General features: G+C 48.7%; 7 protein-coding genes across 7 annotated transcripts; 5 read left to right on the top strand and 2 right to left on the bottom strand.

Moving 5' to 3' along the window:
• Positions 1–270: 270 nt before the first annotated feature.
• V1508DRAFT_397833 (uncharacterized protein) lies at positions 271–1,496 on the bottom strand (the record flags this gene model as incomplete). Its single annotated transcript, XM_066938175.1, has 2 exons — positions 271–1,148; positions 1,220–1,496. The coding sequence occupies 2 exons, from the start codon at positions 1,494–1,496 to the stop codon at positions 271–273; spliced, it is 1,155 nt and encodes a 384-aa protein (XP_066795544.1).
• A 3,390-nt stretch (positions 1,497–4,886) lies between these two features.
• On the top strand, positions 4,887–5,936 carry V1508DRAFT_141717 (uncharacterized protein). The gene is made up of 2 exons (XM_066936012.1): positions 4,887–5,703; positions 5,757–5,936. The coding sequence occupies exon 1, from the start codon at positions 4,970–4,972 to the stop codon at positions 5,612–5,614; it is 645 nt and encodes a 214-aa protein (XP_066795543.1). The 5' UTR covers positions 4,887–4,969; the 3' UTR covers positions 5,615–5,703; positions 5,757–5,936.
• Positions 5,937–12,902: 6,966 nt separating this feature from the next.
• Positions 12,903–14,731, top strand: V1508DRAFT_387114 (uncharacterized protein; the record flags this gene model as incomplete). Its single annotated transcript, XM_066937836.1, has 1 exon — positions 12,903–14,731. Exon 1 carries the CDS (start codon positions 12,995–12,997, stop codon positions 14,729–14,731), a length of 1,737 nt encoding a protein of 578 aa, XP_066795542.1. The 5' UTR covers positions 12,903–12,994.
• A 160-nt stretch (positions 14,732–14,891) lies between these two features.
• Positions 14,892–16,643, bottom strand: V1508DRAFT_387112 (glycoside hydrolase; the record flags this gene model as incomplete). The annotated part of the gene is made up of 1 exon (XM_066937835.1): positions 14,892–16,643. The coding sequence occupies one exon, from the start codon at positions 16,641–16,643 to the stop codon at positions 14,892–14,894; it is 1,752 nt and encodes a 583-aa protein (XP_066795541.1).
• A 489-nt stretch (positions 16,644–17,132) lies between these two features.
• Positions 17,133–18,893, top strand: V1508DRAFT_439769 (maltose permease MAL31; the record flags this gene model as incomplete). The annotated part of the gene is made up of 2 exons (XM_066942236.1): positions 17,133–17,708; positions 17,765–18,893. The coding sequence occupies 2 exons, from the start codon at positions 17,133–17,135 to the stop codon at positions 18,803–18,805; spliced, it is 1,617 nt and encodes a 538-aa protein (XP_066795540.1). The 3' UTR covers positions 18,806–18,893.
• An 808-nt stretch (positions 18,894–19,701) lies between these two features.
• Positions 19,702–20,945, top strand: V1508DRAFT_447999 (uncharacterized protein; the record flags this gene model as incomplete). Its single annotated transcript, XM_066942456.1, has 4 exons — positions 19,702–19,777; positions 19,834–19,900; positions 19,990–20,513; positions 20,545–20,945. The coding sequence occupies 4 exons, from the start codon at positions 19,702–19,704 to the stop codon at positions 20,943–20,945; spliced, it is 1,068 nt and encodes a 355-aa protein (XP_066795539.1).
• A 911-nt stretch (positions 20,946–21,856) lies between these two features.
• Positions 21,857–23,734, top strand: V1508DRAFT_418444 (pyridoxal phosphate-dependent transferase). The gene is made up of 3 exons (XM_066940465.1): positions 21,857–22,495; positions 22,569–23,564; positions 23,617–23,734. The coding sequence occupies exons 1-2, from the start codon at positions 22,025–22,027 to the stop codon at positions 23,481–23,483; spliced, it is 1,386 nt and encodes a 461-aa protein (XP_066795538.1). The 5' UTR covers positions 21,857–22,024; the 3' UTR covers positions 23,484–23,564; positions 23,617–23,734.
• The last annotated feature ends 334 nt before the right edge of the window (positions 23,735–24,068 follow it).

Raw genomic sequence — 24,068 nt, 5'->3', positions numbered from 1 at the left:
GGGATCGTCTGGAGACTAAGCGACTTTGTGGGCATCGTGTAGACGTGATTCATTCGCGTAAAATCGCACAGGAAATGAGCAATCCAGCGATCGCCGTTGTACGCGGGAGTCATCTGAATTAAGTCAAAATGAATTCGTTCGTACGGCTGGCCAGCGCGGTCGCGAGGCCGGCGGGAAATAATATGATGCGCCTGCTGACTGCGCACGTTTCGCATTCCACAGTCGTGAGTCCACGCACGGTGACTCCTGTCACGGAAGGTGCAAGATGGGCTAATGCGTCAGGACCAATATGGCCAAGGCCATGGTGCCATAGATTGGCAGAGGCGTCAGAAGTTTTGGGCTGTTGCGACCTCGCCAGAAAAATGCTAGACTGCGGTGCATTGTACTCAATGACCCATTGGCGATGACAACGTTGGAGAGTGCAAAATGTGTCGTGATTGTACGTGAGTCGGCTGTGTTCAGTGTCCCAATGAACTTTTTTGTTAAGCGATCAAGAGAAACCACACTGGTATGGAAAGAGGGGACTAACGCAACAGATTGGAGGATAATCTGCCGTGGGCCGTGCGGATCCTGAACCGTGATCGAAACAGATCCGAACCCGTCTATTGGGATGACTGAGTTTCCAGCATAGAGGTACTCATCGTCTGCTGCAGGCACAAGATCTTGGAAGTGGGTGCGATCGTTGCACACGTGGGTATCAGCTCCGGAGTCCAGAATAAAGCTATCTCGGAGGTAGTAGTCCGAGTTCGCAGAAGCCATATGCGCAGAAATTGTGAAGACTGACGGCTTGGTCGAAGATGTGTCTGTATTAATGACAGGCTTCACTAACGTCGAGTCAGCGCTTGTAGAGGAGTCTCGCTTACTTTGTTGCTTGCGCATGCGTTCCAGAAACCCTGAACCGCTAGCTCGTAACTTGGCGCTGTTCTCAATCTTCTCATCAATTTGTTTTTGCACATTCAGATCCGCCGTCCAACCTTTCGGAGGGACCGATCCGTTGAGATAAGGACAGTCTTTAAATCGGTGCATCGCGCCGCAGAGACAGTCACTATGGCGCTTGGTCTTATCATCAGTGGAGTTGTTAGATTTGCTGTCTCCATTAATGGGTTTGCCAAGGAACGAAGCAGAGAAGGCACCATGTGAGGCTTTTGCTGTCGCATTCGATAGGCGTTATTGTTCCGAAACAAGGCTATTAGTTCGAACATGTCGACCAAGTCCTCACCACGCTGTTGCTTCGCCTGAACGTCGTTACTCCAGTAACCTGCAAAATCTGGTGAAATGGTAGCAACTGCATGCAAGAAGTCGTGAAGCGAACGGTCTTCGTCCACGTCGGGTAGATTGAGTTGCTTGCACTTTTCATAGACTTCCTCCCACTGCTGAAGCCAAACCTCAACTTCTTGTGCACATGGAGCTTGCTTTAGTGCCTTGTAGTGATTGATAAGCTCTAACTTGCGTGCCCGGTCGGACGGCGCAACACGTTGCTTTAAAGCAAGTAACATGTCATAGGGTGTCTCACAGTTCAGGGTTCAGGCAAGGTTGGTACGGGACACGGATTCCTGAATGAAAAGTCGCAGACCATCCATTGCTGTATCCTGTCGGTCGTAGAGAGTGAGCCGATGACCCGAAACCCTGAACCCTGAGCTGGAGAGTCTTAGAGGCAGCGACTTGACTCTCAGTCAGAACACAGCAGACACGAGATCAGAGCTCATGACCTCGTGAAGTTGGGAAGCACGGCAAAGCCGCTAACCAGATCGGAACAGGGAAAGGAAGGTTGGCCAGCCTTCCAATACCTGACTCAAGGATCGACAAATCTCCTGACCAGTGACGCAAACAAAGCGGGGTATATACTACCGCGGAGAAAAAACTTCGATAGATCTTTACCGCGGAATCTCGGACAGTCACCGAGAGAGGAACCCACCACACTGGTAGTGAAGACTGATCTACCTCTGAGAAACCGATCTCTCACAGTCGTCGGCAAAGGGATCATCGTCTACACCATCTGCTTGATTCGAATCGATTCTGATCTGTTCGCAGTGCTCTTCGAAGGCGTTGTAATAGTACTTTTGTCGTTTTGCATCAGGCTCATCATCCGAGATCAGCTCGAGATCTCGATACCTCTCTTCCCATACTTGCTGAACCATCCATTTTGCAGTTCTGATCCAATCAGGTTGACGCGACCATGACTGTTCGAACCATCCCCATCTATACGCTGGATGAAGCGCAACGGCAGAATAATATATCGGTGTTTCGTCGAGAATGGTGTAGTACTTTTCTAGCTTCTCCCAGGCCATATTGATACCAATCTTGAACTGTTCAGGGTCAGGAAAGTCCTTTGCTATCTCCTTATATTTCTCCAGCTTGCCGAGCAGGAATTCAAACCCGTTGATAACATCCCAAATGTTTCCATAAGAGCCGGTATATCCCGTCCTGCGCTTTCTGATCATGCCATCGCCTTCCAGAGTCTTGACTGCATCTTCGTAGTACCCGCGAATCGTTACAAAATGCTGGAGAACAGACCAACCATTGGCAGTAAGTTGGTTCTCGCTTCTGAGGATTCGGGGAGAAACTGCCGACTTCTTCAACTGGCCAGTTATTTTCGATGTATTCTCCTCCTCCCATTGACTTCGGTACTTCGTGACCAGCATTTGGAAGTAAGTTCGAAGCTTCAAAGCACGGCGGATCATATAGAGCTGGGAAAGCCAAAGAGTGTCATTATCAAGGACTACCGAGAGCGGCTTTTTCAAGCGCGTTTTCGGATCGTCGGACCTGGATATATCATACTGCTGGAGTTCCTTCAACAAGGATGTCAGTCTGTCTACTCGGTGAATATCAAGGACAAAGTTATGAAGCTTCCCAACCGGTCTTTTCTGTCGCCAGAGTTCGTATTCGGCTTCAGAAAGCGCTTCTGCACCAGAGAGTTGGTCTTCGAACGCGTCTGTATTGTTACCGAATAGCAGCGCCTTTGCAGACAGATTGACTGTTGACCGAAGCAGCGCCCCCGTCTTTGAGCGCCATCGAAGCCGAGCTCTGTGCCAATAACATGGAGTGCAGCATCGTTGTGCCAAAGACTTCGAAGACCTGGAGGACCTCTTTTGCAATGCAAGTCCCCAAATGTCTGCCTGTTTCAGGTAATCCCAGAATGATTTTGTGTGGCTTGCTGTTTTGTTTTCATCCCTGAAGAAGCAAGCGATTCCATATAGAGAGTGTCGATTACGTGCGCTCCATCCATCAATGGAAACGTGTATTAACCCGGGGCTCGATAACGCGTGCCTTATGTTTCTCGAACTCGGAGTTGATCAGCGTGCGAACTGTAGTATCAGAGAGATGGGCGTCTGTAATCCGAACTGCTGGGTTCAAATATTCGAAGATATCCCTCAGTCTCTCGTGTTCAGCAACACTAAAGGTTTGATTCGTATCGACTATCCATTCGATCAGAAGGCGTTGGAAGTGGTTTTGATCGAATCCACGTATGATTGAGTTGGCAATTGCCTGTTCCCGAGGCTTCGAAGGATCGAGCTTGAAAGCATCCACAATTGATCTCAGTCTCTTGCTCCCTGGCTTCTTCTCAGCCTTCTGTTGTAACCCTGACTTCGTCTTGTTATCCGGCGCAGATATTCGATGATCTCTATATAGATGATTCAGGGCATTCTGAAGGCCGACAGCAACAAAGCTGTTAGGTTTGGGGTCGTTCTTCTGAATACACCGCTTGCAAACCCATCTGCGCTCGTCTTGACTTTGTATATCGTACCCATATTCCCAAGCCCACGAGTGATTATCTTTACTTCAACCCATCAAAATCCCCAATTTTACCTCTCAGAGCCTTATCTTATTGCGAACAAATACACTGAATACACTAAATCCACGTACACTGGACCTTCAAATGTATGTAGTGGATTAGTCAGAAACGCTCTGGTGTAGATTATTTTGTAATACACTAAGTGTATCAACTCGTGTAAGTCGCGTAGTGGCTTGGGTCCCTGATCATGATTTTAACTTTGGGATTGAATTCCCATTTTCCTGCTTGACTCCATTTGCACAAATTAAAAAATAACTTGGCCATCAAAATAGCGCGCATATTCCACACATTCCAATGTTGTGGTGATATGGCCTCCCGCGCGAACCTGACAACGATTTCCGAGTCGTGGCTGCCCCTGTACCTAGAAACTGGGCCTATGTTGCAGATCATTCTTGAAGCCGCCCGCTCTTGAAATGTGCTGTACTGTTGGAACTGCATAGAGGAAGACTCGTTCTGATCGATTGTTTAGCGTCTCCTATTGGAATGTTATCTCGTCAAGTCAAGGATCTTCTGTGATTAGTGAGGGGATCGGCAGTGGTCCTCTGTTCACTATACGGCGATATTTAATCTTGCATATCGACCCAGTCGCTGATGGTTTCCGAAATTAGTAGTTCACTAAGGTGTAGTTAATTGAGTTATACCCAGCAGCGACATTTGTCGCCTAGTCGCAATCGTGCTACCAAGGGATGTTGTGGCGTGCGGGATTGTCTACGCCACTTCATACAGAGCTCGGAGGTATTTGGCCCAGCATGAGCCTTCTGCAGCGAGACAGCGGGAAACATCATTGCCTGACTGCGACGAAATCGGTTCAGCTACACACACCAGCATTTCTCAGTCTGGATTTTGCAACCGCATCAAAGGATCACGATGTAATTCGCCTCTCCTGATCCCAACTCTCACGTGCCTTGGTAGTAATGAGATTCATCACGCTATGTGTCGTGAACTTACGGCATTGACGGATGCGGACTTCTGATGTGCCAGTGACGTGCAACCCAAAGTTAAAATCTTATGAGGTCGTGTGACGTCAGAGCTGAAGTCCCGGAAATCGTATATTACTAGGCGTGCGTAGCTGTAGTTTTTCCTTCCACCCTGACTTCAAGAAGTCCAACTGTACAAGTATCACCACACATAATTGCCGCAATTGACACAACTTACATCAAACTCAAATCACCCATCATGTCGATGTACTCAGATCTGCTTTACCACACCACTTTGACGGTCATCGACTATCACGAGGACCGTTCTGGAGCCAAACACTCCGTCTACGTCCTCGGAACACATGCCCAGGTTGCAGCCGCCAAGACTTTCGCCCGCAAAGCTCTACATGAATTGAAGTATGAGCCAGACGACTTCAAGGAATACTCCGTACGGTCCGGCTCAGAAGAATGGAAGCACGGCGACGGGGTCGTTGTCTACGCGCGTGCTCCTGCTGGGCAGGTATTCACGATCGGTGTCTACACAACACCAAACAACGAGTCTCTCTTGGCGAACCCGGATGGCTCTATAGTTCTTCCCAAGGGAGCTGAGCTTCTGCACTATGTTGTGCAAACGACAATTGACTACAACAAGGACCGTACGGGCTGTGAGCAGCAGACGGAGATCGAGGGCTCGTACGTCATTCGCGCGGATGCCCTGGCCGCTGCCAAGAAATGTCTCGACGCTGCCAACTTTGCCGAGTACGATGTGCGTGACGAGATGGCCGGCGAGTGGCCCTTCGGCGAGGACGTCGTTGTCCATGCTGTCTCCGAGACTGGCCAAAACTACACTGTGGCGGTGACCACAGTACCAGGAGCACACAGGAGACACAGTAAGCAGAAGTAAAGCCGGTCAACCCTGTACCAGATTGACAATGCATGGCGCGCTGATGACGAGCTGTCGCATTCAACAGCTTGGGGACCGGACTGATGATTGTAGAAGCTCTTGATTTCTATCTAATAGCTAGGAAAACTGACATCTTATATAGTAGGAAATAGTGGTGTTATTGCCACTTGATTTGCCACTCGGGTTGCCAATGCTTGCGTATGCAGAAGCTGCTTACCTTGCTATGAAGCTATCGTCATCTTTTTTGCCATGCCTATATGTAATATAGCATAGTTCTTTCATGTGACACGAGCAAGCAATGCAATGAATTCACCTTCGAGCGTTACTCCGTACTCCGTAAGTAAGCGTGTCGGCTTGCTATTTAATCTGTTCTTATCTTGATATATTAGAGAGGAGATTGCGGGTTGGGAATACGGCAGTGACTAACTGGGATTCCTTTCTTTTTCGATTAAATAGTTTGGTTCTTTATACTAGGTTTCAGACCCGAGTTGGAAGCTACTGGGAGGCAGAAATGAGATGGCAGGGTTTAGTGTTACATGATTTGCTTACGCGGTTAAGACGCGTCGTAGGAAGCATAGGATTCTCCAAGTATTTGTTGGGACGTAGGGGATTTTCTATTGTATATTAGATTCAGATCTCACAGATGAAGGATGGATTCGTTTACTATGATCAGCGACTATTAATCATGACTATGTTCCAATCTCCAGGGGCGGGTGAGATATTTGTGCTCGATGCCGAGGTCGAAGCCGAGATGAGTGTGGCTGGGGTTGATGGGAATACGTCACGACCCGTGATCCAGGAAAAAGGGGCGCACCCCCGAATCGTGATCCGCTGTATAAGTGGAAGTGATCGGGCAGGTGGTCACAATCTTAACGAATGATATCCTATATTCCCTCTTATCCTCACCAGGCAGACCAGCTCAGCATTACAACTACCCACCACCAACTGGCCTGCACTAAAAGAGGGCTCTCATTGCGCAGTGAAGCATTCTCATCACTTCTCAACTATTGCATCTGCAGCATCTGCAGCCATCACATCATATTCTATCTTATAAGATTCGCAGTCCACCGACGTCATTAGTGGCTGCTTCCTCACTGCAACCCCTTTTTCTTTGTAATGAAAAAGGGCGGGGGATTCCGCCTTATCAACTTAGTAACAAGGATAAACAAGCAGACTATCCGCGATGCATTCATACCCCCAGGAGCCGACATCTCGGGCTTCTGCGAATGTGTACACTGCCGCAAGGAGCAACCAATTCAGTTGCACAGTTCATGAGAGTCATAACCCGCATCCTATTCTACGTGATTCCTCATACATGCAGAGCCTTTCTTGACGACATCACTGTCAGAGGACCAACAACGAAGTATAATGGGTAGGAAATCTTACCAGGAGTGCGCCGATATGTCCTAGAGCATTTGAACAATCTCGATAATGTGCTTGTGAACATAGACCTAGCTGGTTGCACAGTTGCTGGTCCAAAATCGCAATAGTAAATGGCGTAGCCTTTTACGAATAACAGAACATAACTGATTGCATTAGTGTTTAACTAACGTTATTTCAACAGTTAATGAATCTTTCATTCCAGTAGTGTCAAGGAAAACTGCCATTTAGATTTAGTTTGCCGCCTCTTCACAATATTCCTTCATCCACCGTCTGCTAAGCAGCGAGCACCAGATTCACTTACTGTCAAGCTGTAAAAAGCAGTTGGTTTTCTTTATAATGCAAGGACTTCCAAATTCGGATATATCGAAGTATGCCCGTGGACAGTTCGAGGATGTAGTTTTCGAAATTTGCTACACGTGGGCGAGCTTCTAGTAATGGAGCAAGACTAATCGAGGATCCAGTTTGAATATTCAAATCCTATGCTAATGTCAGCTTAATGGTCCCGGATTTTTGATACAGATTCTGAGAGAACGATATCGGAATATGGTCTTTGGCTAGCTGATCGCGATATATTTAGAATATTAACTAGGAAATCCGAGGGAGATTCAGGCACTCTTATGTCCTTCAAATTTACCTTCGACGGATTAGAGCATTCTGGCCAGGTTGCTAGTCCATCTAGTAGCGGCCAGTCCATAGAGTATCCAGTTGGCGTGGTAGTAATATTTAGCCAAGGTCACACCGAGTCTACAACCATTATTCGAGAGACCACCGAAATCTGGCTCGTAAATTTCTGTCAAGTGGTGCATATTTTCCCGTGGAGATTTTTGAAATGACAGGCGAGCAGATTGACGAAGTACAGGAAGACTTTTACACCAGATCGACAATGATACTACTGATTTGAGTGGGAGGATGCCATCTGACTTCGGCGTTGAAAACTAACTTGCGTCTGGCTGTCCAGATGTGTTCTCAATTGAGCGGGATGAACGTCATGATGTACTTAAGGGACTTCTGGAATGGGGACTTAATGAGACGGGTAAGGAATGAAATAATCTTTCAAGACAGATACAGGAACATCTCTCACGTTGTCTGTAGATGGCGTGGTAAAGAAAGGTAGTCATCAGGTCTGGCCTGTTATGGGTATAATTATGGGTGTCTAAACTAACGGCCACGCTGGACACTGACCTTGCGTTTGCCTGCAGCAACAACAAAGGGCGGGTTGTCAGGGAGTTTGGAATCTCTGGTCGGTCGCCACTGCTGGATATCCGAACCTTGAACTGGCCAAGATCGTTCCAACTGATATAATGCACTGAATCTTATCTCCCGCAAAGTTCCGATTTGAAAGAACGTTCGTAGTGTACCATATCATATGACGGAGAAGTTGGTCCAAGACCTGGATGGTCATGGCCATGAGGTGTTCGACGGTATGAAAGATGGCCACGACTGGCGAGTGGTACATCAACTTCACGGAATACTACTGCCACTTGCTGATTGTATCAGGAATTGTGGACTAGCATAGGCCTACTGGCAGTTCTTACTATGGCAAAGTTGTGGAAATATAGTGAGTTGGTTAACTGGACAGAGACATAAAGATGAGAATCTCGCCAACCTTATTGTCCTCAATGAGAAACTTAATATACTACGGTGCGCAAATCCATCGTTGGCAGTGACTTGGGAGGAGACGATCAGGTACTCCAGAATCAGCAATTGCCAGGTTCATGGGAGCCGTTAGTCTAAATTCTTTCACTGTGAAATTATTTCAACCCAGGGAGTTCATCTGGCAAACAATGAAGAACTAATATTAGGGGCCCTGGACCCTTGTAGCAAGGGAACAAGGTGTCGCCATTATGTGAGATGCATATGTGGCGCGCAGGACGAGTCTCACTTTCACGCGCAAGTTCATCATTTGTTCTCTCTCACACCCTCTTAGGAGTGGGATACATACAACCTCGCACTGATTCAGCAATTTCTAGTGGTTGAGTTTGTGGAAGATGATCACACTGCGATCAAGGGCATTCTCAGGGCCAACATGCATCCACGTCAAAGATATACAGTTTTCGGTGGAATATAATATTATATCATCTAGAATTACTCCATAAAGATGATATCAGAGTTTAAAGCGACGTATCTCACGATCTCACAATTAGTCGGGCGCCAGAATGGCGATGATGTGAAGGACGTGAGGTTACGCGCCGGAAGCACAGTTATGATGCCTCTGAACATGTTACATTGGGACTCAGAGGTGTATCCCGAACCGATGAAATGGATCGGTAAACGATTTTTAGAGGAGAATAAACGCTTATTGATCCATAAATGCGGGCGGCAAAGAAGCAATTTGCTTTCAAACAAACCAGAACGTGCAAGAATTGGTGAAGAGTAGGTCGAATCTAGAACTTTGGATGAAATGTGCCCCGTTTGAACAACCGACCTTCTGCGGCGGTATGTGCATTTTCGAATGCCTCCCTACCCCACCAGGTTTATCAGCCATATTTTTTCACTCCTCCATATTCGAAACTAGGGAAGGCGGTGGGAGATGTAATGTATGGTCGGGGTATGGTCCCCCCGGTCCAAAAATGGAATGGTAAAGATTAAGAGCGGCCAAAAGATCAATGACCGGAAGAGCAAGAGCCAGTTAATTACATTTCCCTACAGTAATTTAGCCGAGTGATGCTCTTGGTCTGCAGGAAGGGTCCGTTCAAATCAATAAATCATATTATGCCTGGATCCCATAACAGCCTTATATATATGAACGTTGTCGACGTAAGGAAAGCAATAGAACCTGACACAATGAGGTCTCATGGCCACGGAAGTGGTTGATCATTGTTCACTAGTTCTAAGGGGACATTGGCCTAGGCAGGAAATAGGGTTTTTGTCTGAAGGGCGGAAGAGGCCAGAGAGCGGGAAATCAAATCTCAGGGTGTTCAAATGAAAAAAGCCCAAGGAATGATAACACGGGCCTAGAGCCAAAGACAAGTCAAGTTTTGGACCGCGGTTTGAAGACCTGCCCGCTTTCTAACTAATACCGCCCCGAGTTTTGCCCGCTTTCTAACTAATACAATGCCCCAAAACTCGGGGCCAGGTTGGCCCGACCCGACCTGACCCGGTCCGATCTTGTCCGAATTTTTGTCGCAAAAGTCTAGGTCCTATACCTCTCCAAAGTGGAGTAATGAGTAACAGAGAACCAATCATACGTTGCACTTTCCATTACTCCTCCTGGATCCTATCTGCCAGGTGGCTGTGTAGCCAGGACCCAGGGCAGGTTCCTGTGGTTTAAGGTCTTGTGGCTGGATACTCTAGGCGAATCACTGGGGCAGGGCCACGGACTCGAACGCGCAAAGGCGCAAACATGCCTAACTCAAGCAATGCTAACATTTGAACATATATGATGTCATGGCCATATAGGCCGGAGATAGCCGTGACTATATAGGTATGGACATACAAATCTTCATGTTCCTCTCAAGTGTAATGTAATCAACGTAAAGTATGCCTTGCAACTTAAGGTGACTGCGATAGGCTAGTCTACATTATAATCCCTACATAGGTCGCTGATAACATTCGCCCTCGATTGATCACGCAAGTTAGCCTATCGTAAGCTTGGTTGACGCTCGTGGGCAAATTCCCCCAGGGGATTCCTCCCGGCATCCTTGAGCAAGAAATCCTCTGGTACAATCGGATATTGTGCTGAGGCGGCTGGTTTCGGCCCTGAAGGCACTGACTGCGGATCCCAAGAGTATCTCGCGACCGTGCCGTCGCTATGCTAAGCCTTACACGGACTCGGGTCCTTTTGAGTATCTTGCAAGACGTGCCAGACTGCGCGCCAAGTAGGTCAGTCACAGAGTGAGCTCCCCTACTTGTAGGATGGGTTGTCTTCAAGGTGAACTGTGAAGTGCAAAGTACCGAAGGTGGTATCCAAGTAACAATGTGAGATTGATCGCGGAGAACTAAATAGATGATGCCAAATGAGTGTCCTTATATATCTAGTCCTTCCTACTCCTGGGTCTACTCCTCTGGGGTAGATCTGGAGTCACCGTATAATCCTGAGCCTACTCCCGTGAAGTCGCCCTGGGAGTATATCCTCGGTTTCCGGCGGCCATTTCCTGTAGCGCGCTAACCGTCTGCTCATGTATGAGAGTATACGATAGCACGGTTAGTCTTAGGCAGATTCCGGCTCCCCTTCCTGAATGTTCTACTCGGGGCCGAGATGGGGCCCTCGTGGGCACGCCTGAGTACCAGGAGCTGCACGCGATGGCGCTAATGCAAAGCGTCCGAGGGATGATTGGCTCTCGGTTGTCCCTCGACTAGCTGCGGCCCCCGCGCCTCGAGGTTCGTAACACTAGGTAAGAAGAAGCAGATATGGAGGAGCAAGGAATAGTAGGGTCAGATTCAGAACAAAAACTAATTCTTAGGGATTGTACTGCACAACTCGCTAGGGCTATTTAACATAACCGGAACACACTGGATTCGAGGGGGCTTCGCCACCGAATCGTCATTAGCTGACCCTCATGCAGACACGAGCTGCACCTTCCTCGCGGGACATGAGCTGAATGCGTGTTAGGTATAGACTCCCTATAGGAGATCTGCACTTATGAAGTGCTGCCTTTCACTGCAACTTAGAATCGGGGAAGGCCTGTAACTCCCCGTTGGCCTTTCCTTAGTCCTTTGTGAGGGTGCCTCGTAACAATACCCGTAGGTTTGTCCTGCCCTATCCCCGAGTTTATTTCGTCTTAATTCTGTTCCAATGTTATAGAGATCTCTTGGTTTAATCAGGATATTAGGATCTTTTCGTATTCGACCAAGGATTTGCTGTGGCGCTGGTCCAACATCAGAAAGATATTGAATAGTCTGGTTCTGATCTTCGGTCAACAGTCGACGTCGTGCTATTAGATGCCCTATCATATTATCATCAGCTTCATGATAGGGTTTCTCACATGGATTTCCCATTGATTAGAACTAATAAGCTTCTTCGCATAGACACGAAAGGGGCAACCAATTCGTCTCGTGCTTGTTTCCGGCGTTTCGCCCCGTCTTCGGCATTAATCCGATCCTTATAATTACCTCCTCTATCACAACCGAGACAAATGTTCCTATCTCGAGCGGAGCGGATAATAGTGATAGCATAGCCATGAGATAGGGCAAGAAAGTAACTGCTCTCTAGTCTCAAAGACCTGTTCCATTAGTGGCTTCATGATGATAAAGAATCAAGTAAAGAATCAGATGAAGAATCAGATGAAGAACTAACTTAATCCACAGCTATTCCGAACACACAGCCATTCGGAACACCCCAAAACATCGTACAAAATGGGAATTCTCAGGCCATAGTATATCAACGACGAGATGTTGGTTTTGCTCGATCTTTGATAGGATATTGCTTCTTAGCATTAGAAATAGCATAGCATAACTGAGTTATACAGAGAATGATCGTTTACCTACATTACCAAAAATACGCTGCGATCAAGTGATGTAGATATATATATCTACATTGTCACGACTCAAAATACTTCCTGACCTAGTAAACATACGTAGTATGATATATTGAACAAAAGATGCTCTAAGACTATACTAAGCCTTGGGTGTTGAATTATAAAGTTGTAAAATATCGTATTTAGTATGATGTTTTGAGGTGTTCCGAATGGCTGTGTCTTCCGAATAGCTGTGGATTACGTTAGATAACAAGAAGAAAGAGAAGCTCTTAGTAGATGATAGAATGTAGTCGCTACAGTGGCAAGTAATGCAGTTGCTGTGGTAGTGTATGGTAACGATCTTGACAAAAATTATGAAAGGGTTATTACATAAATTTGCGGGGTCCGTATCAATTCCTAGGTCAAAATCCTCGATTTTTGACACTTTCGTATTGGCCGCTATCGGCTGGCGTAGCCCCACACTCGTCCGCATCCAACGCACTTTTCCCCAGAGACCTAAAGTTCCCTTCCTCCCACGTCCACAAGATCTTTTGTGATTTCATCACCAGGAAGCACGTCGTTTACGAGCAGCAGCGTAGCTATGCGAGATGATGTCGAGGCGCTAACCAGGCCGCGCGCCCGGGTCCGAAGTGGCTGTATAACCTGCCGCCGAAGGAAGGTCAAGTGTGACGAGCAGCGACCATATTGTTACAACTGCAGCCGGTTGAAGCGCACATGTATCTATGGGGAGAGCTCGGCTTCTGGCCGTTACCAGCGCACTACCTCACAAGAACAGTTAAAGAGACCCACACCCACCATGTCTGGGGTTGGTGCTGGTGCTGGTGCTGGTGCTGGAGGCTTCGATGTTGCTGCTGCGTCCACCACCCCTACTGGCGCTTCTCCATCACCATCACCGGCACCGTTCATTCTTTCAGAACTTGGATGGACTCCGCCTCCGAACTTAATGGAATTTGGCGCCAATAGAGGGTTTACCGCCCAGGAACAACCACACGGCTTTGGCTTGCCTGGAAGCTTGGCCAGTCCTCTTTTCGCGTGGTCGCAGCTGCCGCCATTGGACGACGCCGCTTCCCTAGGCCTGGCACCTGCTACATCCCCTATGTTGAATTCTGCGACCTTCTCATATTTTGTCGAGCACGTGGAACCACCATTCATCGCCAACGTCGATGATCTTAATTGGAAACCGATGAAACAATATATGGTCGATCTGGCCTGCCGTCATCCAGTCGTGTGGCAGGCAATCTCTGCTGTCGAGTCGCTGTACAAAGCCAAGGCGAACTACGACGACAACATGAATTCCATGGCAGCCTATTATGCTGCAAAGAGTGGATATGCCAGTATGCTGGAACGAGACGGGGATGACCCCGAGACGGTCATGGTCGTCACCTTCCTGCTCTGCTGCTTCGAAATCGTGGCACAACACGAGACGGTATCCATTACGCTAAAGCCAGAAGGCGCCCTGGTAGCGAATCTGGAAGCCTGGGAGGCTATTACCCTGTACGTATGGTCTCCGGTTCTACGTCGCCTCCAAGCGTGGTTCCAAATCCTTCACGCCAGGACCCTGCATCTGGGCGGTCGAGGCCTTCTGTCTCCCAAGGTGAGCAGGCTCCTGAAGGGCAACCACCGAGGTCAGACACCATCCCTTAATCCCCTGGAAGATCAAACTCCCGACCCAGATCAGACAATCGTGCGCGACATCTCCAGCATACTGTTCGAGTTTTACCTGGAAGTACAAGACATCAGTATTCAGATCACCGGATTGAACCGTCATCACCGCTCGCGAGGGTTTCAAACTGATGAGAGTGAAGTTGAACAAGTGGCCCAGAAGATCCAAGAAACTCTTCATTACTTATGGCAACGACGGCCGGCATTGTTACGTGCAGATAGACAACAGCTACAAGAGCAACTCTCCCCGACACTGAGAAGTCCAGTCAGCCGGCTCGTCGATCTATGTACTGCTGCTTACTTTACCGAGATCATCTACCTGGGCCGTGCCCACGGCAAACCCCCTTCCGCGTCCCCTGAAGCGCTGCAGGCCATGCACCACATTCACCACATAATCGAATCTCGCTTCGACATATCTACAGTGGATCCCGGCTTCATATGGCCGTTATTCATGTACGCGGTCGAGCATACAGATCCGGACCATTGTCGCTGGGCAGTCGGAACACTACGCGAGGTAAAAAACCCGATTTGGCACAGCGACTTCGTGGCAAATCTTGCCCAGGGCATAAGTGAGGAGCAGGTTGTGCGGGCCAAAAGGGTTGATACCAGATACTTCTGTCTCGAACGGTTCAGCATGCCGCCGCCATTCATCTAGTGACTTGCGGCTGGAAGCAACGACCATCGGATATGTTTGTGTGGGTGTTCAGATGTGCACTGATCTGCCAAGGTGTAAAGAAATAGCATTATATGCTGCAATTTGTCATATATGTACGCAGTATCATCAATTTCACCGTCTCCGTCTCGGGTGTTGAACATCATGGGCTGTCTGAAACATACACCCTCCCTTCAAACGCTGTCAACTGCGATTGCTGAAGCTCCTGAGCATTACCAGTGCTCAGGACAAGATTCGACCGTTTTAATCCCGGTAACGACGGCGGAAGTGTCCACTGCCGTGGTTCGTCGCTCAGGTTTGCAACTGTCAACGATACTTTGCCGTCGGCGACCTCCTTGACGAAGACTAGGAGATCCTCATGTTGTTCAATGACTTGAAACCGTCCATAAACGAGGAGATCTTTGTGCTGCTTTCGGAACCGGATCGTGTTCTTCCAGAACTCGAACACACTGCCCTTTCTGCCCACTTGGTTGGCGACATTGATTTCCCTGTAGGTATCCAGCACGCGCATCCACGGGGTGGTCTGGGCATCACAGAAGCCTGCATTCGCCGAGTCATCCCACTGCATCGGCACTCGGGCATGGTCGCGAGCCACCTTTTGCAGCGCATCTAATGCGTGGCTTAACGCGACGGGATCACCGCCGGTCTGCCGGTGGATTTTGTTGTAATGGTTGACGGAGCGAATACACTTGTAGTCCTCGACCGGGTAGGAGGGTGGAGCATTTACCATCCCGATCTCCTGGCCCTGGTATAGGTACAGGGTGCCCGTCATCGTACCCAGCACCAAGGCCAGCATCTTCGCCGCCTGGACACGATGAGCTGGGTTATCCGATGCAAAGCGTGAAACGGATCGGCCTTGGTCGTGGTTCTCGAGAAACACCGTTGTCCAGGCGTCCGTGTCCTGGATCACCGTCTGCCACTTGGTCAGCTCGCGTTTGAAGTCGGCTCTGCTGAAGGTCTGGAGAGTGAAGCGATCGCCCGGCGTTTGACCGAGGTACACCGTGTCAAAATTGAACACCATGTCGAGCTGCTTCTCTCGCGCTGAGATGAACGGCATCACGTCGGCTACGTCCGGCGTGTTGGGCAGCTCACCGACCGTGAAGACATCGTAATCTGCGAGTACTGACCGCACTTCTGCGATGTATTCGTGGATGCGCGGACCATTGGTGAAGTTCTGGAAGGCCAGTTGGGTCTCATCGTTGGGGTCGGTGACGGGCGCGTCCACGAAGTCCATGCGCTTGGAATAGCGATTCACCGTGTCGACGCGGAAGCCGTCAATACCCTTCTCGAGCCAGAACCGGATCGCGTTATCATAAATGGCCCGCCGACATTCCGGGTTCTCCCAGTTGAGATCAGGTTGGCCCGGCGCATAGATGTGGAAGTAATACTGTTGGGTCTGTTCATCCCAGGTCCAGGTTGGGCCGCCGAAGTTGCTCCGCCAGTTGGTGGGAGGACAGCGCTTGCCCGTCGCATCGTATAGTGCCGGACGCCATATGTACCAGTCTCGCTTGGGCGAGTCAAGTGATGCGCGCGACTCCTGGAACCAGGGATGTAGGTCGGAGGTGTGGTTGATGACCAGGTCGAAGATGATTTTCATGCCCCGGGCATGGGTCTGTTCGATGAGAGTGTCGACGTCTTGCATCGATCCGTACGGCTCATGGATTTGCTGATAATCGGAAATATCGTACCCCATGTCGACCTGCGGGCTCTGGTAATGGGGGCTGATCCAGAGGACGTCGACCCCCAAGTCTCGAAGATAATCGAGCTTTGAGATGACGCCGGGGATGTCGCCGATTCCATCATTGTTGGAGTCCTTAAAACTGGACACATAGATCTCATAGACCACCGCTTCTTTCCACCACTTGGGCTCGTGTTGTCGGACCGGGTGTGGCATGGTCGGATGGATATGAAATGTATCGGGTTGGAAGGAAAGGAGAAAAGTAATATACGGAGCAAGAATTTGAGAGAAAAATCAATCCATGCTTGAAAGGTTCCAAATAATAATAAATAAATAAATCTGTTCCTATTGAAGGCGAGTCAGCGATCGCCGACCGCTTGTGTACACTCTATAAACTCCATCTCCGTACCGGCTTGGCCACAGTCGCCGGTCGGCTCGCTTATATACTCCTCAATTCCCTTGAAGGCAATTTCTAACATCATTTCGCGAGCAAACTGTTGACATTTTATGATTTTTATTAAACGTAGCCGACCGGCGATCGGCTGCATAACTTTAACCTTATTCCCCATAACCCCAGATCTTTCTTTCTTTGCCTTCCCCAGACCATGAACGGCTTCAACTAAAACCCCGTGGGCATAAATACTATGCTTGCGCCCTCAACAAAATAAGACCATAATTCGGTCACAATATATACTAAAATTCACAATGGCCTCTGCTCATGTCGAGGATAAGACGGCGACCCCCTGGAACTACCTAGAGGAGGTTCTGGAGGAAGCCAATCATGCCACCCAACGAGAACACGAACTCACCCTTCTGCCATCCCTCCGGTTGTACCCCAAGGCAATTACATGGTCGATGTTTTTGTCCCTAGCGATCATCATGGAAGGGTACGACACGAAGCTCATGGGCACCTTCCTCGCCGCGCCCGCCTTCCAGAAAAAGTACGGGTATCAGTACAAACCGGGCAAATATCAAATAACAGCCACCTGGCAGGCTGGTCTCAACAACGGTTCTTCGGTGGGATCGATCATTGGCCTCCTCCTGAACGGTTACGTGTCTGAGCGCTTCGGATTCCGCAAGACGATGCTGGCGTCACTCGCCCTAATCACCGTCCTGATCTTCATTCCGTTCTTTGCTCCCAGTATCGAGGTGCTGCAGATCGGACAGGTTTTAATGGGCATCCCCTGGGGTGTCTTCCAGACATTGACCACCTCATACGCCGCCGAAGTGACCCCTACCCATCTGCGCGCCTATCTCACCACCTATGTCAACCTGTGCTGGGTAAGGTTCACAATGCCGGCATGAAATGCTTGAGCTAACCATCGTATGGCCATTAGGTTCTGGGACAACTCCTTGCCTCCGGCGTTCTACGAGCCATGCTCAATCGAACGGACGAGTGGTCCTATCGGATTCCCTTCGCCCTGCAATGGATGTGGCCCATTCCGTTGATGGTCGGAATTGCCTTTGCCCCTGAATCACCCTGGTGGCTTGTCCGCAAGAACCGATTGGATGAAGCCAAGGCGGCACTCCTTCGATTAACATCGCCGAATCGAATCGAGTTTGATGCGGACGAGGCAGTTGCACTGATGGTGGTGACAACAGAGAAGGAGCGGGAAGCCGGGACCGGCTTCCGCTATCTGGATTGCTTCCACGGGGTCGATCGCCGCCGTACTATCATCGCTTGTTGCGTCTGGTGCATTCAGATCTTATCTGGAACGGGGCTACGCATCTATTCAACGTACTTCTACGTGCAAGCGGGACTCCCGACAGCCTCTGCCTTCAATATGACAATCGTACAGTATGCTCTCGGTATTGTCGGCGTGTTTATTGCCTGGGCGATGCTCCCGCGGTTTGGCCGACGAACCCTTTACCTGTGGGGATTGGCCATTTTGGCTGTGACACTGCTGGTAATCGGTGGCCTGGGCGTCGCTGAGGACTCCGCCAACAGCAGCCAGAAGACTCGACTAGCCTGGGCTGTCGGCTCTCTGCTATTGGTCTACGCGTTCTTTTACGATGTCACCATCGGCCCCGTCTGCTACACACTAGTAGCTGAAATCCCGTCCGTCCAACTGCGCACCAAATCGGTTGTGCTGGCGCGTGCGTCGTACAATATCCTCAATATCATCAGCAACGTCATTACCCCCTATATGCTGAACCCGTTGGCATGGAACTGGGGCGCGAAAGCGGGGTTTTTCTTCGGCGGAACATGCGCCTTGTCTATTGTGTATACGTATTTCTGTATTCCAGAACCTATCGGCCGGACCTACGGGGAGCTCAACGTCCTGTTTCAGCAAAAGGTCTCAGCCAGAAAATTCGCTACGACACAGGTTACCCTTCCCGGCGTCAGGGAGTTGTCCACTGAACCAAAGGACGAGTGAGAAGTGGCAGGCTTATTCTGCGAATAATTATTCGCATAATTTAAATTTGTGAATAAATTTTTCGAATATGCTTGTGAATTACGAATGCGAATAACGAATACAGCTGATTTCTGCGAATATTCGTATTCGTCACTGCCCTAATTATAACCGATGAACTAAAATAAAGACAACTTTAAAGAACAAGCGTTCAGCATATTATTCACGGTTATTCTTGTTGATACGAAGACTGGAGGATGTAGTGACTAACAATTATTATCGCCAATTGCATGCAGGCAAGGCAGTGTACAGGCCATAGTACGTGCCTTCGCATTGTCTTCCTAAAAGAGTAAGGTGGCGTTCAGGGTGACTATCAATGAATTATTGGCATCACGCTGCCTCAATTAACTAGCGCCGCATGCTCCACCACGGACGGGCCATGCAAAATACGTTGCATCAGAGAAGGTTGGGGGGGTCCAATCGAAGTCGTCATCTCGCTAATGCAAATGCGTGGGTTCAATCGGTTACAAGTTTAGGTAACAGACTTTCGGAAGGCAACAGAGATCCACAGTAAATTTAGAGGGCGGACGTGTTTGATTCCAGTTATCAGCGCACGGAGAGTTGCTAATCGGAACAGAGCAATTCTAGTTAATTGTTATTGGACCGACCCGCAGTAGCAAGGCGAAGTCATATTGAGTCTGCACGATGCAAATATGATCGCTGGCTATACGCTGCCGTGCGATGCCTATTGCACGTACATGAAATCCAAAGGTATGGAGTGAACTTTCTACACGGATGCTACTATTAGAGCTGCGTATAAAAATCGGCTGTCCCATATTCTTACTACCTACAAATCCAAAACTTTGCTGGTAGTTCATAGAGCCAACTTTCTAAGGTCATTCTTGCCATCGATCTCGAAAATGTGCCCGGAGTCGCCAGCCCGTCTTATCCTCTTGGCGCTTATCCTCTTGGCGGATGGATTTGTGATATTGCAACGTATCTCAAGAACACCGTCAAACTCAATGGCATCGCAGTTGCCACTGGCGTAATAGGTGGATCAGATTCAGGAGATGCACCCCCAGCGACTTCCGGTGCTAACTGGCCGAACGAAGTCCTCACGTGTGCCGCAATTGACATATTTCCATCCATGGATATTATCAGCAATCCGGTAGCTCTGATGCTGGACAACCTTGGTGCAAACTGCTTAGTCCCAATGGTGTTCTCGTGCCAAAAGCTCTGAAATATGGCAAGCTTCTGATGGCAGAAGAATGGGTCTATCAGAAGAATGGTGATATTAGAGCGCAAGCACATTCTCTGAATGCACTTGGCATTCCATGGACATATTGGGATGTCATGAGTGGAAGTGAATCTTGTTCCTCCTGCGGTAACAACGAGATCTCAGTGGATGGAGGATCCTCCAGTGCGTTTGCTACTCTCTCTACGTACTTAAAGGAGGCTTTGAATACGAAGTCGGTATTTGATTGGAGCAAGTACTTTACAGCTAGCAGCAATGCCAAGGCTATTACAGATGGAACAGGCGGCACAAGTTCATCTTCCTGTACCTGGGGTTGTAAAGGATGGTCATGCAGCTCTTCATCGCCTTGTCAAGGAGATCTGGAGTGCACTAATGGTGTCTGCGAAGCTTGTACTTGGGGATGTCTGGACTGGTCGTGCTCTGCATCTAGTCCGTGCAAGGATGTCAACCAGTGTGTTAAGGGTGTCTGCAAGCCTTGTACGTGGGGTTGTCAAGGATGGTCATGCAGCTCCTCATCGCCCTGTCAAGGAGAGAACGAATGCAACAATGGTGTCTGCGACGCTTGTACATGGGGGTGCCTCGGCTGGTCGTGCTCTGTATCTAGTCCGTGCACGGATGTCAACCAGTGTGTTAATGGTGTCTGTAAGCCTTGTACGTAGGATTGTCAAGGATGGTCATGCAGCTCCTCATCGCCATGTCAAGGAGAGAACGAATGCAATAACGGTGTCTGCGACGCTTGTACGTGGGGCTGTCTCGGATGGAACTGTTCCGTTCGAAGTCCATGCAAAGGCGACAATGAGTGCACTAATGGCATGGTCAAGCCTTGCAGATGGGGTTGTTTGGGCTGGTTGCTCTCCGTCATCGCCTTGCAAGAGTGGATATAAGTGTGAAAACGGGCTCTGTGTTTGACAAATATGAGGATCGAGCAAATTATACTTAGCTGGATGCTAAAATCTTGTAAACGATATGCAACATGGGATATGGATATATTACGCCCATGAATTTCGTATTACTATACTAGGTATGATCTATCGGCTCACGACGGTGTAGGTGTCGGCCAATATAGCATTACTTGGACTTGGTTGGGTTGTTTGGGTCCATCCTTATTCCTTCCCGGCCCCAATGATAAAATAAAATGCCCACCCTATATACCCAGTTCTTTATCTCGCATGAATTACTACAACATTAGAAAACCACCTGCTTAGTACAGCTGTGATATTGATCTGTCGTGCGTACGTTCGTTTCCTCTAGTTTGAATACAGATATTCCAACTCTCGAGAGTGCGTACGCAGAGTTTGACAGCTCTGGACTGGCCCTACCAGAGAGATTAGAAATCATTGTTGATTAGCGACACATGTCTGTCATAAGTGCGATGGTAATAGGTGGCCTTTTTACACAGCCGTCATATAAGATTATTCTACCTTGTTTAAAAGATTTCATGTTTTTTTTGGCGGATATCCTATCCACCAAATCCGCCAATCCGCCTGCTGCCCAGTACATTTCCACCTTAGAATTGAGCAGACATAAGCCTAAAAAATGTATCTCAAGTTGACATTTTCTCGTCGTCAGGGTCCATATCGATGATCTTTTCACAATGAACAAGTCCAGAAGAAGAGACTAATGTCGAATACGACAGAGAATTCTGCTCACAGTTGAATGTAACTCGGCGATGAGATCGCAGCAATTGTTTACAATTCTGACGGGCTGAAGAACCCCCGAAGTCAAGACCCTAACCATGACAAAAAGGGGTTAGGGTCACTTTACAACTCTGGGCTTTCTCCATGAGAGGGGGGAACAATGGACCTTGATTTCCGTCTATGGCCGGGGTCAGACTTTTAGCTATATTTCTGCCTTCTGCCATCCTCGCATTGCCAGTGTGCCAGGCTTAGGGGAGGTCCACACACGATCGTGCTCGTCAAAATCTATTCTCCAATCATACTTTTTGTGTCCGGTCAAGGTCATCGAAAGACTTCAACAAGGAAAAGACCATGTCACTTGCCGTCGGGCGTATCAACCTGGTGCGTGGTTGGCCTGCGCCTGACCTTCTTCCGGCGCACCAACTGTCCGCTGCTGCCCAGCATGTTCTGTCTGACCCGTCCATTTACGAAGCTGCTTTACAATACGGCGATGATCCGGGCTACCGACCTCTTCGCGAAGCATTGTCAGATTGGCTTTCGACACACTACAATGTCTCTCGCGATCCCGATCGAATTTGCATTTCTGGTGGCGCCAGTCAGAATATTGCGTGCATTCTGCAGAGCTTTACAGACCCGGCATATACGCGCGCAATATGGATGGTAGTCCCTTGTTACCACCTTGCTTGCGCTATTTTTCGAGATGCAGGGTTCGAAGGAAGAATCAGAGGGTTTTCAGAGGATGAAGAAGGTATTGACTTGGTGGAGTTAGAGGAAGGGATCAAAAACGTTGATGAACAGCAGCCGGCGGTCACTTCTCCCAAGGTGGTGCTCCCCAATATCCCTTGTCCTCAAGGGTTCAACCCTTTCTTTGACGAAAAGTGTTGACAGATTACAGCTTTTTAAGGATGGTAGACAATACCACAAGTTTTATCGCCATGTCATATATGTTGTGCCTACGTGTGCCAATCCTTCCGGCAAGACGATGTCTCTTCGCCGGCGAAAAGACCTTGTGACCCTGGCTCGCAAATATGACGCACTTGTCATCTGTGATGATGTTTACGACTTCCTTCAGTGGCCGCTTCATGGCTCGGCAGAGAACCTCGAAGTTCCAGAGATGCGTCTGCCGCGGCTATGCGACATTGACCTGGCCATGGGCCAAGCGCCTGAAGACACGCGAGGCTTTGGTTATGCAGTGAGTAATGGAACTTTCAGCAAAATGGTGGGTCCCGGAATCAGGACGGGATGGCTTGAAGGTTCAAAAGCGTTCTCCTTTGGTCTTTCACAGACCGGGTCAACGATGTCCGGGGGTTCACCAAGCCAATTTTGTGCATCGATCTTGGCGGAGCTCTTACGGACTGACAACCTTCAGACTCATCTATCTAAGATCATTCGGCCGACCTTGCAGCGTCGTCACCGCCTGCTTATGGAAGCTTTTCATCAGCGTTTAGCGCCGCTCGGTGTCGAGTGTCGTGAGTCCAGTCTACCAAACGGTGCTTGCTACGGCGGCTACTTTGTTTGGCTTACTCTCCCGAAGGATATACCGTCTAGGCTCGTAGCGGAAGTGGCATTGCATAAAGAGAATCTCATTGTGGGCAACGGAGCGATGTTTGAGGTTCAGGGAGACAACAGCGGCAAGCATCATAACTTCAATCGTCACATCCGCCTTACATTTGCGTATGTTTCTGAAGACGATTTGGTTGAAGGAGTTCAGCGACTGGGAAATGTTATTCAGAGAATCAGGCACAAGCCACAGCAATACGTTGATCAAAGCCTCGGCTTACCAGAGAACTTCCTTGAGACCAGCAAGTAGAGTTAGTATTTCAGGACAGAATCATAAACGCGTCTATATGTAGGGATCTTCATATTTTTCGCTATCCGCAAGTTTCTCAAGGTATTTCTTCAAACTTGGATTTATAAACGTAGTTAAACTGAAAACGCGCTAGTAACAACACGGGCCTAAGATATAATTTCCTGCGAGATAAAATAAATCAACTTATCGCTAATAACGCGACGCGATTTAAGAGTTCTAAAAGAAATACCAGTAAAAGTGAAATAGCGTCAATGTTGTGTATAACTAAAGTTATATTGCAAACTCGAGAGCTAGGTAGATATACGAGATGTGCAATTGAGTAGGCTATATATATAACTGTAGGACCGTGTTGTAATCGTCTGGTCAAGTCCCCACAGTCAAGCAGGCCGTGTGGTTTATGTTGGCAGATAGATCAGGGCGTTTCACTGAGCGCGTGGGTCGTTAAGTCTGCTAATAGTCAAACAGGTGTTTGAGGTAACCAAACCGACGTCTAAACAAATTTCTCGATGCAGACTTCCACTGCCTCTCGGCAGACGAGCCGCTTGATGACGACGAGCTCACGCGAAGCGTACAGAATTCGAGCAA

Source organism: Lipomyces doorenjongii, assembly GCF_038497915.1.
Source record: "Lipomyces doorenjongii strain NRRL Y-27504 unplaced genomic scaffold V1508scaffold_28, whole genome shotgun sequence".
NCBI lineage: Eukaryota > Fungi > Ascomycota > Lipomycetes > Lipomycetales > Lipomycetaceae > Lipomyces > Lipomyces doorenjongii.
This window is presented reverse-complemented; position numbering and strand designations above follow the sequence as displayed.